At 48.2% G+C, this 18,544-nt stretch overlaps 1 protein-coding gene across 2 annotated transcripts in view; it reads left to right on the top strand.

Moving 5' to 3' along the window:
• The first annotated feature begins 224 nt into the window (after positions 1-224).
• MCAM (melanoma cell adhesion molecule) overlaps positions 225-18,544 on the top strand; it is a 281,496-nt gene continuing 263,176 nt past the window's right edge. The window contains exon 1 of one of the 2 annotated variants that reach the window (XM_086956758.1): positions 225-380. In XM_086956758.1, coding sequence (XP_086812884.1) covers positions 299-380 — 82 coding nt within the window. In that variant the 5' untranslated portion in view covers positions 225-298. The remainder of the gene's footprint in view (positions 381-18,544) is intronic. The other variant, XM_086956759.1, reaches the window with a different exon arrangement.

Below are 18,544 nucleotides of genomic sequence, written 5' to 3' on the forward strand. Positions count from 1 at the left end.
ATCAAACTACCTCTTCTGTCCTGTTTCCTACCTTCCATTTCCCTCCCTCTCATTTCAGTTTTCCAGCTCTTTTCCGCGCTGCTCCCTTTCCTTTGCCCCATCTTCTTCTCCCTCCTCTCATCCTTTCTCTTCTCTTCCCTCCCTCCATCCTCGTCCCTTCTCTCCTTCTCCTGATCTGCTTCCTTCCCTCTATTGCCCTCCCCTCGGTCCCTCTCGCCTACCCCTCCTCCCCTGACGTCACGGCCCTGCTCGCTCGCGCCCAGCCTCCTCACTTCTCTCCCTGCCTCACGCGGTGAAGATGTCTGGGCTCGTGCTCTGCTCCCGCCTCGTGCTCTGTTCCCGCCTCCCGCTGCTCCTGCTCCTGCTGGGCTCCGGCGACGGTGAGTCCCCGGGGGCGGCCTATCAGGTCTCGCCCAGCTGCTGCCGAGCGCGCGCGGGGGTTCGTTTGCTGTAACTAACGGTCTCTTTGAGTATGCAGGTGCGCACCTACAGAGGTGGTAGAATTGCAGGACGTGCGATGTTTATCTGCAGCGTGGACCATTCGCCGTGGTGGGCGTTTCATTTACAGTGCTGGGGTTTCTAGTACTGGAGCATGTGCAGTAGTGGGCAGGGTGTTACTGACCTGGCTGATTTGCCACTCCTAGGGCGGTGCGTTTTAGTATTGGGGCAAATGCAATGTTGAGACAATTGCACCTTTTGAGTGTTGGCAGTGCGTTGCATGTGTAGCGCTGGCGACGTTTGTAGTGTCTTATTTGCAGTTTGGGGGCATTCTACTTACAGTTACGGGAGTTACAGTGATCGGTACATTTGTAGTGTTGTGATATGTGCAGTACTGACCCTTACTGGCGTGGGTGAATTTTCAGAGCAGAACATTTGCAGTGATGGGGACTTTGCGATGTTGTGGTATTTCCAGTGCCTTGTCTGGAGAATGTAGGATGTGCATTTATAGTGCTGAACATTGCCAGCATGTGTTTTGGGTATTTCCACCTGTTGGTTATTTGTGCGTGCTTGGGGTGTTTTTTGCATAGAGGCATTTGCAGCATAAGTGGACTGCATTTGCTGTACTGAGTATTTACAGTATGCTGGGTGTTCTGTGTATTTCCAACGTTGCGTATGTGCATCCTACCTCCACGTTTTGTATTTCTATTGGGTGATTTTGCACCGTTTCATGGTTGTAACTGCAGTTCAGGGTATTTGCAATGCTAAGGGTGTGTTTGCACTGTTAGATTTCCAGCGCAATCAGTGTGCACCTGTTATGTTCTGGTATTTGTGGTATGCTGAATGTGTATGTGCAGTCTTGGAATATTTGCAGCAATATTGTGGTTATGGAGGGCAGGATGTTGGGTGTGTATTTGTTGGGGTATTTGCAGCATGTAATTGGAGGTTTTCTGTGGTAGGTACTTGGATCATGGATGTTGTAAGTGTATTTGCAGCACCAAGTTGTACATTTTCATCTGTATTTGCAGCACCCATGTGTGTCATCTTCGCTTGGGTATTTGCTGCATGTGGGGATCTCTCGGCATAAGGCTACATCCAGCTTGCAGTGGCTGTATTTGCATCCAGGCGTGTTCAGGTTGCACGGTGTTTACTCGCAGAGATGGCGTGTCTCGCCTGGCTGTACATCCTCAGCCGTGGATGGCTGTTGTATTGGTGATTGTGGGGGCTCCTCCAGTTTACGATGGAGGGACGCTGTGTTGTGCACGATGCTGTTGGTGGTTGCCTCCGTTGTCAGTATTCCGTGCATTCTGGTGTGTTAGTAATGCCATTCGGGCTGTGGGCGGATTCCGGAGGAGAGCTGGAAATGGCTTGTGTCTGTTTGCATTGATTGTTTGGGTTCCGTTGTTGGTATAATCACAGCGTCTTGGCTTCAGAGTCTCTCAAGACGCAGCCAATGAACGTGGCGTCCCAGTCATAGGCAGCAGAGCTATCCCTCGGCTTACACACCATCCCTGGCTGATGGTTTACACGCAGGTGAATCATCCTTTCTGTTCTCTCGGTGCCTGGGGTTGATATTTCGTGCAGTCAGCTAAGCTGACTGACAATCAATAACCCACTAGGGCCACAATAAGAACAAGGGAAGTTCATGAAGGTAAATACCGAGTTAATGGATTCCACATATACGTATCACCCCCACCCCCTTTCAAGCATTGTAGAAGTGGAGTTAAAATAGTAAATCAATACCTATCTATATGCACTTACCTCCTTGGTATTTTGGTCTTCAATACGATGCCCAGGATATTATGGTAGGATCCCATTTGGGAGAAGTTATTGTGACATTACCATGGTCGACTTGTTTCGGTTTAATATTGCATTTCTGGGGTCTTCATCAGAGCGATCTCTTCTCGAGTTGGACTGAAGGCCCGACTATGCCTGTCTTCGGAAGCCGCCAACAGAAACAAAGGAAGCTTGTGAATAGCTTCTTTAGTGGAATGAAGGCATGTGGTTGTTACTGTCCACTTTTGTGGAGATAAAGAGGTATTTTTCTGAGGGTCCACGGGTCCCATCGGCTGATTTCACTTTTCCACTCCGTATACACACATGGGGCCAAGCAATCAGTGGTGCAGCAAGTGCACAGGTACCGGGGCACAGGAGTTTGACAGGCCCTCTTCGCCACAATTAGTGGTTGTATGTTCTTACAATCCCAGGGGCTGGGGATGGGGCTGGTTCCTTTCTTCCAGTGCGCCTTGGCTACGCCTCTGCTTTCACAGCCTGGCTTCCTGTCATTTACAAGGAGTTAGGGTGTGGCTTTGCGTCTTCCCTCTGTTTATTTTCAACAAGCACTGATCGTGTGAGGGCGAGAAGGAACATACAGGAGAGAATATAGCACAGCTTAGCTAAAAAACAAACTTATGCTAGCAAAATCTATTTTCAGCAAGTGCCCACCTTCTATTCTCACTCTGGACACCCCTTCATGGCCTGGGGTTTCTGTCACATGAGTGTTCAGCACAGTGTCCTGTCAGGATGGTTCCACCCCACATTATCAGGATCTCCACGTGCAGCACAGTTACCATAATGGCATTCCAGGTCAGTGGATGTCCTGAAAATGGAATATGGACCCAGCCCTCCCAGATTTAGGCTGGACAACCCATCTCTAGGCTCACCACTTTGGTCCAGGTTGTCAGGACACCATGTTACATGGTCTGCTACACAACATTGATATCAGTGATGTCAGTCCAGTGAGATTTGATGGAGGCAAGCGAAGACAACTATTCCCAAAACACATTAGGTTGTCAAACAAATGTCCAGAACTAGAGTCATGCTGCCCTGTTGGCTTGAACCCAGAAATGTCACCCTTAACATCAATGACTACATTGAAATACAAGGGGAAGGCACCTGCCGTTTGTGTTCCCTCTTCCATTCCTTCTTCTAGCCAGGAAGCAATAGGACCAGAACTGCCAGGTACAGATCCATGTGGGTCGCGGGTATGCCTGGGCATGAAATTCCGCTCACATAGTTTGTAGGGTTTTTCCCATTACGCATAGCATGCACCGTTCCAAATTTTTCCTCGTTCAAGTTCGCGTTAAGTTTTCGAGCAAGGGAAATCCTATTCCAGACCACCTTCCGGCGAGATTTCTGAACGTGGGTGGTCGCGGATGGCCGCTACGGCTCGCATTGAGAATCCTTCAGCTGGTGCTGAGGAAGCTGTCGCTCAAGTAGAACATAGGCAGCACCCTCTTGAGATGTGTTTGGTAGCGTTTGCGCTGATTTTCCACCACGGGACAAACACCTGGCGCTAAAAATCAACATGGACTGCGTGACCTAACGCACTTCGCTGCTTGTTGAACTCCACGTAGTGCGGAACAGTTTTTGGTCACGTCTCCGCGAACTCCGCCCAGGCCTAGCCGCGGGGCACTGGTTGGGTCCATGATAGACATCAGCCCATCCACATGAGAGTAACTGACATACAATGAATCTAAATGGAACTTATGTAGTCAGTGCCTATCCTGAAAACTGATGAGCTTTTGTTGTCCTGGACCCGCCTTGGACACTCCTAGGTGGCAAAATTAAAATCATCCCGGGCAAAAGTGTTCACATCGGCTTCACTTTGCAAGTGGCCGCAGCTCGAATGGATGCCTTGGTGGTATGGGTAGGATCACGGCAGGCAGCCCAGAAATGAAAAGTAACCAACAGGCCTTCAGCCTACCAGGGAAATGCCAGGTGGTAGAATGACCAGTCCGGCCCTGCGGGGTGGGCGTGGAAGAGGCAGACCCACTCATGAAGAGCTTCCATCGTTTCCTGATGGTTCTATGTTTATCCAGCACATCACATGCAGTGAGCTGGCCAGTCTGAATGCAGTGGAAAGGGCTGACAGTTCATACACAAAGCTGGGCGGCTAATTGTCTGGTGTTGATGTGGGAACGGAGAAGCTGTAAGCTCCCCTCGCAGCAGCTTGTGGTTTTCCTCAAGCAGCCGCTCCTTGTTTAACAAAATCATGAATGTATTACTTGAAGCTACCATTGGCTTCGGAAGAAAAAAATCTCGAGTAATGTTGATGTATCATTTATTTTAACGTTGTAGACTTTTGAAAAGTATAAAAATCCTATATCCTTTGAGGTTTAGTAGAAAATGGGATGTGCCTGCTGCGGTTGTTTCATCGTGCACTGCTGCGCCCTTTCATCAATGAAATTCCGTGTTTACTGTACAGCGCCCGCGGCCACGGCATCACAGCTTCGGAGCGCTGTAAGAACCAGGTGTATTGTTACTCTTTTTATTGACTAAACATTTAAAGCCCCTGTCAATCCCTCGGAACTCAACTCTGTATTAGGTGGATTGTTATAAGATTTCTTCAAAGGGTACTTTTAGCTCAGTAGACATTTTTGCGGCTCAAATGAAGGTTTTCAATCATACAATTAATACCTACACATCTGGTGTTCCTTTGGAAGTGTGCGTTTGTTCTTTGTGCCTTGGGTTTGACAGTGGCTGCCACAAGCAGTGATTCTGAGCTTCCCTCTCGATCCTGGGCTGGTTTGATGTGCACCCAGGGCACTTTGAGCGGGTGGTGGGCACTTCGAGGAGCTAGCACCGGGGGGGGGGGGGGGGGCAGTGGGAGAAGCAGGCATTGGCGGTCATTGTCTGGAACCTGCACTGGTGGTAGCACGTGTATCTGGCACGGGTGGGCAGTGTGAGGAGCTGGCACTGGTGGACAGAATGGGAGGCTAGAATTGTGGGACAGTGTCAGGAGCTGGCACAGGTGGGCAGTGCGAGTAGCTGGCTCTGGTGGGCAGTGCGGGGCGCTGGCCCAGGTGGGCAGAATGGGAAGCTAGAATTGTTGGGCAGTGTCAGAAGCTGGCACTGGTGGGCAGGGTGAGGAGCTGGCTCAGGTGTGCACTATGAAAAGCTAGAATTGTTGGACAGCGTCGAAACCTAGCACTGGTGGGCAGTGGGAGGAGCTGTCTCAGGTGGGCAGTACAAAAAGCTAGAATTGTTGGACAGTGTCAGTAGCTTGCACTGGTGGGCAGTGTGAGGAACTAGTTCTGGTGGGGAGTATGGGAAGTTAGTATTGTTGGACGGCAGGACGAGCAGGCATTAATGGGCAGAATGAGCAGGTGGTACTGATGGCCAAAGTGATGAGTTTGCGCTGGTTGGCAGTATGGGAAGGAACTATTGTTGGAGAGTGTGATGGGCAGGCATTGGTGGGCAGTGTGAGGAGTTCATACGCATAGTGTGCGAAGGATGCCCTGGTGGGCAGTATGGGAAGCAAGTATTGTTGGACGGCATGAGGAGCAGGCATTGGTGGGCTGAACCAGGAGGTGGTGCTGATCCGCCAGTGTGATGAGTTCACACTGGAGGGCAGTATGGGAAGGAATTCTTGTTGGAGAGTGTGATGGGCAGGAATTGGTTGGCAGTGTGAGGAGTTGGCATTTGCATGAGAAGGTGGCCCTGGCAGGCAGTATGGGAAGCTTGTATTGTTTTTGGAATTATGAGCAGGATGCATTAGCTGGAAAAGGGAGGAGGTGGCTCTGGTGGCCAGTGTGACAAGTTGGCACTGGTGGACAGTGTGTAAGTAGGATGAGTAGCAGGTGTTGTATCTGATGGGCAGTGTGACTATCTGATGGGCAGTATGGAAAGCTTGCATTGTAGTTTGTTGGACAGTCTCACCAGTTGGCATCACTGATGGGCAGTGTTAGAAGCAGGTATAGTGGGCAGTTTGGGGAGCAGCCATTGATGGACATTGTGAAGAGCTGGCCCTGTTGGGGTGGGGTGTCCGAGGATCCACCACCAGCCGGTACCAATTGAGACCCCTGTCCTTTCCATTCAACACCTTTCATCACCACCAGTCCTGTCCCTGCGGTCCACCCAAGCGCCTTGGAGTGCTCGCGTGAGCGGCTATCTGCCCTAGTTAGCCAGCAGTAAAGGAGGGCACGGGTGGTGCTTTTTAGAGGATTAACCCGGCTTTGTTAGGTCAATGTTTTTTGTGCTGGAGGGGAAGCTTGCCCTGCTGCTGACTTTGTTGTGCCTGTTGTGTGTGAGAGAATCTGTTTCTACCCTAGTTATACCTGGTTGGTGTAGGAAGGAATCTTTCGCTCCTGATGTCTGTTGTAAATACGCTCTCTCTTTCTCTCTAGCTACACCAGTGTTGTGCTTTACTTCTGTATGTGTGTGTGTGTGTGTGGAAACCTTGCTCTTCTGATAACTGTGTCGTATTTGCACACGCTCTACCTGTTCTCTCTGTGACGGAAGCTTGCCCGGTCGTCTTTCCATTCAAGGCCAGACTGGCCATACTGGGCATCGGGCATTTCCCTGGGAGGCTGGAAGGGTGGGGCGGCTGCTTTTGTTCCTGTGGGCCCTGAGTTTATGCTTCTCTAAACAAGCATTCTCAAACCATACTGTCTACCTGTATGGCTGGCGTGCGACTCCTATACTTTGTAGCTCTCTGTCTTATGTAACATTTCCTATACATCAGGTGTCTTCAAACTGGGGTGCAGGATCCCGGGGGTGAGGGGCACCAGGCTTTAGCCAAAAGAATCATTATGCTTAAAGGCAGTGCTTTGTTTTCAGAGGGGGGTGGAGGGGAATGAGCAGCAGTAAACCACTCCGTAAAGGGCCTTCAATTAGATCTTTTGTCATTTATATCTTGGCTGGGAGAAGGTGTCAAAAGGGAAGGGGCTCCAAATATTCTTCAAACCCCACAACCCCATTTTTTATCAATCTCACTGGATATTTTTACACCTGCCTCACCAGAATAGTGTGTTTGATTGCATTTTTAAAACATTAGAGAACTTAACTGCAATGTTTAAATAAGTCTAGACATATTTAAACATTGTTAGCTTAATAGAATAATTGTGAAAACATTTTGAGGTTGGGGCCCAATGATTATTTTGTTCCCAAGCATTAAAAAGTTTTAGAACCACTGCTCTATTCTGATTTACAAACATAAGATTCTTTGTCTTTGTTATGCGTGTGTGATGTAAAGTGCTCTGACACCCTACTCTGGTATGAGTGGCGCTATAAAACAAAAGAAATCCATGTGAGAGAGGGTGGTAATGCAGACTTAAGGGGCACTGTTAAAGGGTGGTAGTGAGGGAGTCCGTGGCAGAGGTGGTCATTGGGAGCAAAAAACAATAATTGTTGCACGGGGCGCCACCAGTGCTAAAAATAGCCCTGTCCACCCTGGCGCGGGCCTTGTTTGCTACCACACCTACGGTCACATATGACCCGCCATGAAGAAACCCATGAACGTCTGCAAGGAAAGCACTGAGGGCTCAGAGAGGCACTATATAAAAACTGCTGAGCATAACAGTAAGATAAACATAAAATGAACGAAATAGTAGCAGTTTAAACTTTTAGCAGTAAAATAAAGGCAGTTAGTATTTCATTCTGTGCAGTTCAGTGTAGGTGTGTTCATTTTTTTGGGGTGATTTATAGTCAGGGGCCTATTGTTTTTTGGGTGATTTGTAGTCAGGGACATGTGAGAGGAAGGCGTGTCTTCTTAACTGCACCTGCTGATAGCTTGAAGCTGGTGTCAGAAGGCTCAGTTCGGATGTCCGAGGTTAGGCTGTTGCACCTGTCCAGTTTACTTAGGCTGAGTGCTGGAGTGGTCATTTTGGCTTACTTTGGAGCTGCCTTGGGGGTTTCACTGTGCAGGGAATGCCCAAACACTCGCCGTTTTTTTAGAAGAAACAAACTCACCTCAGAGTCCTGCATACATTATGCTAAAAAGAAGTAGGAAATCATGGGGGGGGATCTTGAGGATCTAAATCTTTAAAAGGTGCTTTCAGAGACGTCCGCGAGCTATTAGCTTTGTGAGTGAGACAGAAATGCACCACCAAAGTCAACAGAGGAATATAATGATAGCATGTTGCTTTATGCTGTCAACGCGGATTTCTGTTGTGGTCGCAGCGATGGCTGTTTTGTCTGCAAAGTTGAAACAAGTAGTTTGAAGTCAAGGCAGGGGTGTGGAATTTATTAAAATATCTAATTGTCCAATGGGCAGGTTGCTTCATAAATCTACTTGCCCTGTAACAAAATCCACTTGTCCCTTTGGTGCCATGTTATGCGGCGACAAGTTATGGCCGCAATCTCATTATATAAGAGCTCTTATATAGCCTCTCTAATTATGCCGGGGCTCATACCATACTAGTGTTTGAATACTAGCAATCCCTTTATGTTGCTACGTTTCCGCAGATCTACATACTGGGACTGAAGGTAAGGGTTGGAAAGTCCTTTTGAGTCTGTGCAAACCTACTAACTTGCATGTGTAATGGGTTTTCAACAACTCTTCTCTAATCATTTCCAATACTCAGAAATGTTGGAAATTTACTCCCGACAATGGCAGATGTAAACCTTCTTCCAGATTTGGGAAAAAAGGGGTTGGAGGGAAAATAAACTTGCAAACACTCAGGTGTTCACATGAGCAAATCTACACATGCATATTTGCTTATGCTAAAATGCAGTTCACAAAGATTTTCTAGGACTACTATTTCTTGCCCTACTGCTGTAAACTCTTGTGAATTCACGAAAGCCATATAGCTGCCCTTAATGCAAGGACATATACCAAGGGTGCACTTTTGAGACTTTCTTTAATAATTGGGCCCCCAATTTGGTCTGGCGTTACCCATGAACTTGTTGTTTATTAAAATTCTCTCTCTGTATCGGCTGGCTTTACGGTGAGCGACAGAATTCTGCTCTTTCACTAGGAGCATATCGGCACACAAAGTAGTTTTGTTCAGTGCCAGTAACTAATGTGGCAGTGTGCGCTTTTTTTGAGACCAAAAACAATATTTGCTTTTGCCAATGTTTGTTATATTGGTGAGGGTCCGGCAGCTCTCACATCAATACGGTTTTACAAAAATCATGCCAAAACAAGTCACGCATTGCCAAAACTAAAAAGCTGACTACCATTTCAGAGCTACTGGCTTTGCCAATGCTTTTTTATTTTTGTTTCCCAAAATCTTATTGAAACTGGTTACACTGATTTTCTAATGTGAATATTTTGGGGAAATACTCGCATGCATCAACACATTTTACAAAATGATGCTGTAAAGAAATGGTAAATGAAATTTTACAGTAGTTTAGCAAAAACATTTTTTTCCTACTTTCATTTTTTAGAAACATTTTATATTGAAAGCAAAGAATCATTAACGCCTTAACCGCGACGATTTTTCCGCCACGGTGCAGGTGTTCTAAAGGGTGGGCGGGGCCGCATCAGCCTTTGAACGTGCGCAGCACCAAGTAGGTAGCGTGCGCGACATCCGACGGCAGCAGGGAAGGGGTTAATCTTGCTTTCAAGCTACTGCAAAAATTTGCATCTAATCAGAGAGCATTCTGGGAGCATTATGCATAGCCTTATATTGCTAAACTTTGAAACCGTGTGTCCACATTTTTATACTGGAACCACTGTCAGTAGTGCAGTCAGAACTTACATTTACTGAGAGCGCTCAGCCTAATAATAAAGGCTCTCAATTAATGAACCATAAATACAAGTTTGAACAGCAATAACATATGCACACAAATATAAACTTAACTGCAGGCAGTGCCCTTCCCTGAGCCTTAATGTGGTATTGCAAACTGGCAGCCAAAGGGTTTGTGCAGCAGGGGGTTGGGCCTGCTTGTCCCAAGGTCAAAATGCACATTAAAACTTGTTGCCCTTGACCCCAAACAATATGTCCTGGGAGTCGGGCTATAGGAATTCCACATCCCTGCAAGGTGGGGCTATAGGAATTCCACATCCCTGCAAGGTGTTGTTCGGTTTGGAGTGTCCTTTCTATTTTGGGTTCACCAAATGAGAGGATGTTGATGTTGTCAGGGAACGTGTCTAGGGGAAAGGGCGTGGCGTTGTAGAGGACTGAGGACCCTCAGAGTAGGCTGATGGCGTGGTGCTTCAATGTTTGGAGATTTGTATGTCTTTGAGGAAGGGGAGTTGCTATAGAGAGGGAAAGGGCCTTCACAATGCGGGCTGAGCCACTGGTGCCGTTTCCCAGCAAGCGGAACCACGCTTGCCTTAACCACGCACATGCGTTGTTAAGGCAGGGTGCGGTCTAGATGCTGGGATGGGCGAGCACAGGAAGAGGTTAGATCAGGAGAAGACATGATCAGGTAAGTGGGGCTAGGGCCGGGTTTTGATGGGGTGGGGTCGGTTTAAGGGTTGGGGTAGTTTTGGGGGCTCGGTCGTTTTTAGGGCGCAGGAGGGCTGTGGGAGTTTTTAGGGCTCGGGGGTCAGGGTAGTTTTCAGGGCTTGGGGTTGAGGTTGTTTTTAGGGCTCTGGCGGGGGTCAGGGTAGTTTTTTGGGCTCTGGTGGGGGGGGTTGGGGTAGTTTTTAAGGGTCAGGTGGTCGGGTAGTGAATACAGCTCAGAGGGGGTTTGGGTAGTTTTTAGGGCTCAGGGGGGGGTCAGGTAGTTTTTATGGCTCGAGGTAGGGTTCTTTTTATGGCTCATGGGGGGTCGGGTCATTTTTAGGACTCAGGGCGGGGGTGCTGGGGTGGGACCCTTTCAAGGCCGGACTGGGAACCACAACCAGCCCTGGCAAAGTGCTCGGCCGCCCCCCCCCCCTCCCCTCTCGGGGGGTTGGAGGTGCCACCAAGCTCTTTGCCAGGGCCGGTTTTTGACGATTTTGGTACAGGGCCGAATTTGCAGCTATGCTGCAAAAACGGCCCTGTAACAAAAACGGCCCAGAACTGGCCCCCACACGTGCGGCGCACCGGGGTATTGCCCTGTGCCCGCTAGGACCAGTCCGGACCTGGACCCTTTACCAGTCATGCCTTTGCCACGATATTGTGTGGTAAAGGAATGCGTTGTTCAGACACATTCATTGTTCAGGCAGCGTTGTAGAGGCGTTAGTGGTTTAGTCATGTGTGCTTCTGTCATACAACTTATAGAGAAGGATGTGGAAGCACTCTTCCTGCCGCGGAAATGCTTGCTGTGGCCGAAGAGAAAGTGACTTGGTTGTTTAATGTGTTGACCAAATCTAGGAGAACATAGCTGGTTAAGCGAGTTGTGATGGGTTGGCACATTGCCACAAGGATGGCCGCCATTGTGGGTTGGCGCTGTGGCATGCCGTGATTCAATTACAGTTGGTAGAAGAGGCTGTGCGAGTTAAGGTTAGGTTGCTGGTGGTTGCTTGTGTCCGGCAACTGGAGGGCGGTGTAGCATTTAATTATATTTTAGAGAGACTTTAAACAGTTATTTTCCTTCACTGCCTTCCCCAGGACCCCATCACCTGTTGGAAGTCTTTAACACTGTTTTATATGCATTTTTCTTAAGTCTTTTACTGTGATTTGTTTGTCTGAGGACAAGGCTAGATGTTGTATATAGAATGTTTAGATCAACACTTGCATTAAAGTAAGAGTATCTGTTTCCCCTCGCTATCCCTGGAAGATCTCTGTGACTTTGGGTCGCCCGGCTCTAATGCAACAGTCAATATATGGAGGCTGGAAGAAAGGCAGTGACACATTTATTTTGGCTCAAGAGGGAGGGTTAATTTGGGAGGCACTTATACAACACTAGAGACTCACAAATAAGCGTCCCCTATGAAAGCTAGGTACATACATTATCAAACATGTTAGTCACTGGTGGGCTCCTCGTTATACAAGTCACCTGAAAGTAGTAAAGGCATTGATTGTACAAGCCAACTTCGTTTCAGACTGAGAAGAACGAAACTCAATGCACACTTGCACCGGGCATGGAGGAGTGCATTATGGGAAATAATCAGGTCCCACTTTAGACAGACTGGCCCAGGACTTGTATTACAACAGGTTCTGTCCACGGTTGTTTTGCCTCACTCAGAACTACTAGCGTAGGTGCTTGGTCATGGAGCGTTGTCTATTGTACCCAACATATGTGCTTCGGACCATGATATTTGGTGATATAAAAGGCAGCGTCGTTGGACGCAAGAATACCTTCCGTTTTTTTGGATCTTGCATCTCGTCGTGGTTTGTTGTGGAATTTTGCGCAGTCTTTTTATATCTATTTTCTTTTTTACTGCCTTGTTCAATTTTCTACAAACATTTCTGCTGGGTGGTGGCATCTTCTATTGAGCAACGGGTAACAAAGATTTGCTTTGAAAACCAAAATGGGGCTTGAGTGAACATGTGCGGGCTAGTTGGGCGAGAGTGTGTAGGTATTGATGGAGATTTCTGGTTGCAAGAGAATTCTGCTCTTGGGGTGATAATGCCTTTGGTGGGTGGCAGGGCCCTTATTGTCTTGCCACTTCTTCTTAAATTGGCAGATTGCCACTGGACAGGGATCTGAGTAGGGGCCAGCTGTGGGGTTATCACTATATTTCAGGGTGAAAATATGGCTTTAGGTATCTCTGGTGGTCGGTCATCTGTATTTGTGGGTTGCAGGTCTCTCTGGGGAGTGGCATTAGAGGATACGGGCAATAGCAATGAAAAACATGTTGACACTAGGCGTCGGAAACCATTTTGACAGCGGGGATTGGCACTTTTATTAGTTTAGTGCTTTCATCAGGACCTAGCATATATTGCATCAAAAGCCAACAACTTTACCGGCTGCCCCCTGAAAATCAAATCAATAATATCATTGGGGCAGAATATTAAGGAAAAAATATTGAAAATATAATTTTGACAAGTAAGTCTAGATTTTCTTTACCTAACTCACCAGATATGTACACAGTACGTATATCTTCAACGTACGTAGATGTGGAGTTAAGAATAGTACATCAGTCTATATGCACTTACTTTTGGATATTTTTACTTTTGATATTCTGTCCTCGATATTAGTACGCCACAGTATCCTTATTGTCAATATTCAGTAGCACAATCAAAAGAAAGGGCCAATATTGAGTATTTTCCAGTTTTTTAAATGATTTTTTTGATTTCGATTGTACGTGAATGTTTAAGTCACGATCGGTGTCAGTATCATACCTTGTGCATGTGTTCTAATAATGTTAGTTTACCATTGTTTAATGTACTGGTGTATGCAGGTTTGACGGTTTTACTGTGTATCTTAATGTCTGTTTCACTGTGGTTGCTAGATTGAATATTCCACTTTGTTGCTGCGGTTTCACTTACACCCCGTGAGTTGACTCACAGGGGGATATTAGGGGAGGGCTGTTGAATGGAAAAGATAGGATCTGTTGGTTAATTTTTCATGGGCTGGCCTGATAGCGCATCTGTCGCCAGACAATTATATGAGAGTCGCCAGGAGAGGGACTTTGGCTCTGCCCACGTGTTGGGAGCCAGGAGTACACGTTTTGATGGGACAGAAGTTGTGTGCTTCCGCACAAAAGTGCTTGCTCTCGCACAGCTGAGGTCATAATGTTTATTACCATACCAAAATACTTCATTTCTGCAACATGCCATAAAAGTTTCCTCTATCATAGCTCATCACAAATTACCATACAATAATTATTTCCTAATTGGATATTTAAAATACATCGACTATTGTTTACGAAGTTAAAAGCATTGGATAAAACATACATCAACTATTAAAAAAAAATACAATGCAATATATGAAAGAAAACATACAGTGCATAATTGTAACAACTGTGTAATTAAATTGATGGGAGAATCCCTATAAAGTGTCAGTGCAGACTCACAACTTTCCGGCCAACTGATGCACCACATATAGCCAAGAAATTTGGGGATGGTACAGGCAAACTGCTTATTTATCCAGCTGCCTGAGGTTAAACTTACAGGGGCACAAATATGATGCTGTAATTCTGTTAGTGTCTTAGATAACTAGATAATGTATGGTGTTTTTCTCTGGCAGCAGCACAGATCAGATGGGAGGAGAGCGGTCATCAACCTATATGGATTATTATGTCTGTCTTGACTGTGCAACTGTCACCTGACATTTTAACCTACACCAATATTCCACAGTTCTTTGCTTCCACACAAATACATATCCATTCCCATGCCTTATGAGGGACAGCAAGCCAATGATGTCATGTGTAGGCGCATCCCAGCTTTGGGGGTTCAGATTTCTCTGAGAAGCGAGGTGTGTCCCACCTGTGAGGTTCTGGTGATTAAGTCAGTGCCGTGCACTGTGGGGCGTGTCCGAGATCTCACGTGCAGCTGTTGCGGGATAAGGGGGTGGTTCTGGGACTGTCCAGGGCAAACAAAGTAAGTGCAGGTTCTTAGAGCCTGACAGGACGGGCCCGAGTCCATGTATCTCTTGAGGAGGCGCCCAGTGGTGGGAGTGGCAGGAGCTCTGCATTGCTTGATTTGTAAAAGAAAAAGTGCCAGAACCCAAAGGTCAGCCCAGAAATGTTCAGCGCGCCGATTACCAAGTCGGATAGTCCTAAAACCACCGTGTGCTTCTTTAAACTATCAGACGCTCCCTGTCGATTTATCTCCCTCTTGAAAGTTCCTGCTTTCTTCCTCCATTACGCTGTTGGCGTCTTTCTCCATCTTTCTGATCTGTGTGTTTTCTCTCGGTAAATATCTGGTTCTCGGTTCATCTCATCAGAGTTGTGATAATCTGGGACTGTCTCGGCTATGGCTTACCCGTGGGGCGTGGGGGGGGGGGGTGTCTCGCCTCCTCGGGATGCTCGTGTGAGAGCTGTGATACTGCAGGGCTGCCTCAGCTATACAGGTGCAGGAATCTCAAAGTGGGGTTCAGTGCAGGTATGGTTTAGAAGAGGGGGGGGGGGGGGGTCGGCTGGTTGCTCTCCCAGCTCATAGCAGCAGTGTGGGGCAGAGAGCCGGGCTGTGGTTAGTTCCATTATCAGCGCAGGAGGATCCCCACCCGCACCAAAGTAGAAAAAACATACATAAATAAATACACCACACAACTTTTTGTTTGGAGAAAATATGGCTGCAGGTTTATTACATACAACAGTATGCAAATTATGGTGGGTTATCTTACGGGCGATCCAAGGGCAGGTAGCCATACTAACCTATGCTACCCTGCCCGCCTGATAAGCCAAGCACTGTGGAAACCCAATCAGCCCGTATTGTGAAATTGCTAGGCTAGTGAAATTGCTAGTTGGGTGGTGTTTCGTATCTGGGGTCCTGTCTCTTGCTTTTCTGGGACAGAGGGCCACTGTTGTGAAGCTGTAAGGCAGTCTCTGAGTTGACCAGTCCTTCTGGAAAGCGCGCTTCCCCTAGCTATCAATGGTGCAGCAGGTGCAGTTGCACCGGTGCCCAGATGCCCTCTGAATCCTGGTTACTGCTGCCCTTTGCTAACCAAGCAGCGTTCGTCGGGAAGTGTGGTGGGGGCCCCTGCATGCACAAGGGCCCAGGGCACTCTTGCTACGTCACTGCCGCCAAGGGCTCTAATTTTGACAGTGCGGATTGTAGTGGTGCTTGTCCGGCTGTCGCACATTCTGACCCCGGCCCCCGTGGAGGGGAGGGGGGCAATGAAGGACTGGGATTGTTAAAGGCCTTGTGTGTGCTTCAGAAATGGACTTCGCTGAACTTCCTGAAAGTCGGAAAGTTGGCACGTTGGGTGCAGTCTGAATAGAGTCACTTGTGTGGCGTGCCCCTCCCGACACTGTCCCTAAAGTTAGGGAAGATCTGCGTCTCCATCCTGTCATCCACCCTCCCCCCACGCCTTCCAAAACTCCCCATTAGTCATGTAAGTCATCGTGAACAGAAGCCTCTTCGTCGTCCAATGACGTTTTCTTTTCTTTTGTGCCCCGCCTTCTCCGCACAATTTAATCAGTTCTAGGACCCGATCTATATGGGATTGAATCCCATGAGACAGCTCAGTGGGATACTGTCACTGTACCTGCTACTGACTTACTCCTGACCTGCAGCTCCCTCCTTGCAGGTGGAAATACACAACCAGTGTGCCGACGCAGAGCAGAGGTCGTATGTACCCACAGATACTCGTTGTGAGATCCGTCAGGGGTTTAAGCTGCTTCAGAGAGGAGTAAGAGGAGGCCTGCCTTGCCTTGCAAGGTAGTTCAACGGGTTGAGGCATCAGCAGCAAAGATCTGTGTGTGTTTGACTTGTAGGACAAAGGTTTCTGCCACATTTTAACTGTTCACGGGGTGGATAATATACCCGATGCAGGGCCCTTTATTTAACTCGAAGTCTCAAGTCGAATCCTGTTGCGTGAAATGAGCTCTGATCACCTGATCTGATGTCGATAAAACCAGAACCGTCTTGAGGTGGGCGGTAGATTCTCCTGGTACTGCAGCATCTTCTGATGGAAGTGCAAGAGACGGCCACGCTGGTTATTAGCGCAGGGCTATATCATGGAACAGGGCAGTGCGGCGGCTCAGGGAGAAGGGCAGATACTTGGGAGAGGGCAGTGGGCATCAGATAGGCGAGGAGCCTGATGAGGACAAGAGGTCCTGTTCTGTGTCAGCCCCTAGTGGCCCTAGTACAAGGAAGGAAATGCTCCCTTGTGGCTGTTATACAATACAGCAATAATCAGGGTGCAGTGGCCTCTCAAGCCTCTGGGCCCCGGTGCCTCTGCGCCTGCTGCACCGATGGAAGCTACGCCCCCTGCAGTCAGAGATGAGGACACTCCTTCGGATTTCTCGCTCTGTGCCCTTTCATATCACATCCCTGAGGCTCTCAGCCGCATTCCTGCTATACCTGGGCACACCAGGGCACCGGAAGTGGGGGGTCGGTTCCGGAGCGAGGCACAGGTGCATGACGGGGAAATGGATGGCCGCAGCCCTCGTGCCAGGAAGGAGCGGCCGGAGCTATCGCACCGAAAGGAAATGCTGCACATTCCTGGTCCCCATCGCCCGACGATCTGTGCCAGGGTCCAGCAGGGCCGGTCTCAGCCGGTGGCTGGCTGCCAGACCCCTCCCTGCTCCCCGGCGGCAGATGCCTGTCGGCCTCGTAACTAACCCCCCTTAACGCAGAAAGTTCAGCGTGCCTGAGGACAGCCGTCAGACTGGGCACTCGTCCCAATGTACACCATCGTACAAGGGTACACCAGCCGTCCCAGGCCCTGAGATGTCTTCCGTTGCATAAAACACGGACTACTAAAATCTCAGAATGAACATTTTCGTCACTTAGAGCTTGGATTTGTGGAGCAGGAAAGGAGTAGTGGCGTAAGGGCCAGAGCTGACGACTTTGGAACTGGGGAAGCGGTTCGAGTTTTGACCTCTTCTCAACATACTGTGATTCTGGGCAAATCACTTACTCTCCATGTGCCTACAAAAAACAAGCATTGGCAAAGCCAATAGGCCTTGCTTATGCAAAAGCTATTGGTGTTGCCAATGTGTTTTAGCTATGTTGTGCTCCAGCATGGCTGCTGTTCATCATGACTAAAAGGCAGTGGCATAGAGGAGAGTTGCATGGATAATCGTAGAGTGGAATGTCCGAGAGTGGAGTAGAGTGGCGTGGTGCGGCAGAGAGTGTCTTGTATTGGAGTGGCATAGTGGGGTGAAAGTGAACGCAGAGTGGCATGCACTGGAGAGGCATAGAGTGGAGTGGACTGGTGTAGAGTGTACTGGCGTAGAGTGTTGCAGAGTATAGTGGCGTAGAGTGCAGTGGCATTGAAATCAGCCGCATACAATGTAGCGTCGTTGAATGTAGTGACATAAATTAGAATTGTGCATTGTACAGTGCATTGACGTAGAGTAGAGTGGTGCAGAGTGGAGTGGCATAGAGTTGAGTGATGCATAGGGCAGTGGCGCAGAGTAGAGTCGAGTAACATAAGAGTGCAGTGACGTAGAGTGGTGCCCAGTAGAGTAGCATAGAGTGGTGCAGAGTAGAGTATAATGCTATAGATTGCAGTGGCATAGATTGGAGTAGCGTGGAGTGGAGTAGCATGGAGCACTAAAGAGTAGAGTGGCGTAGCATTTAGTGGTGGAGAGTGCAGTGTTGCAGAGTAAGGTGTCAGAGTGCAGTGGTTTAGAGTGCAGTAGAGTGGTGTAGAGTACAGCGATGCAGAGTAAAGTGCAGTGACAAAGTACAGGTTGTGTAGAGTGCATTAGTTAGAGTAGAGGGGCATAGAGTGCAGTGGCACAGAGTGGAGTAGAGTGACGTAGAGTGCAGTGGTGTAGAGTAGATTGTTTCGGAGTAGAAATGTCTTAGAGTGGAGTGGTGCAGGGTAGAGTGCAGTTGCATAGAGTGTAATGGTGTAGAGTGTAGTGGCATAGAGTGCAGTGGTGGTGTAGAGTAGATTAGAGTGGCATACAGTTGATTGACGTAGAATGAAGTGGCATAGAGTTGAG

The sequence above is a fragment of the Lissotriton vulgaris genome, chromosome 2_1, assembly GCF_964263255.1.
Source record: "Lissotriton vulgaris chromosome 2_1, aLisVul1.2, whole genome shotgun sequence".
In the NCBI taxonomy this organism is placed as follows: domain Eukaryota; kingdom Metazoa; phylum Chordata; class Amphibia; order Caudata; family Salamandridae; genus Lissotriton; species Lissotriton vulgaris.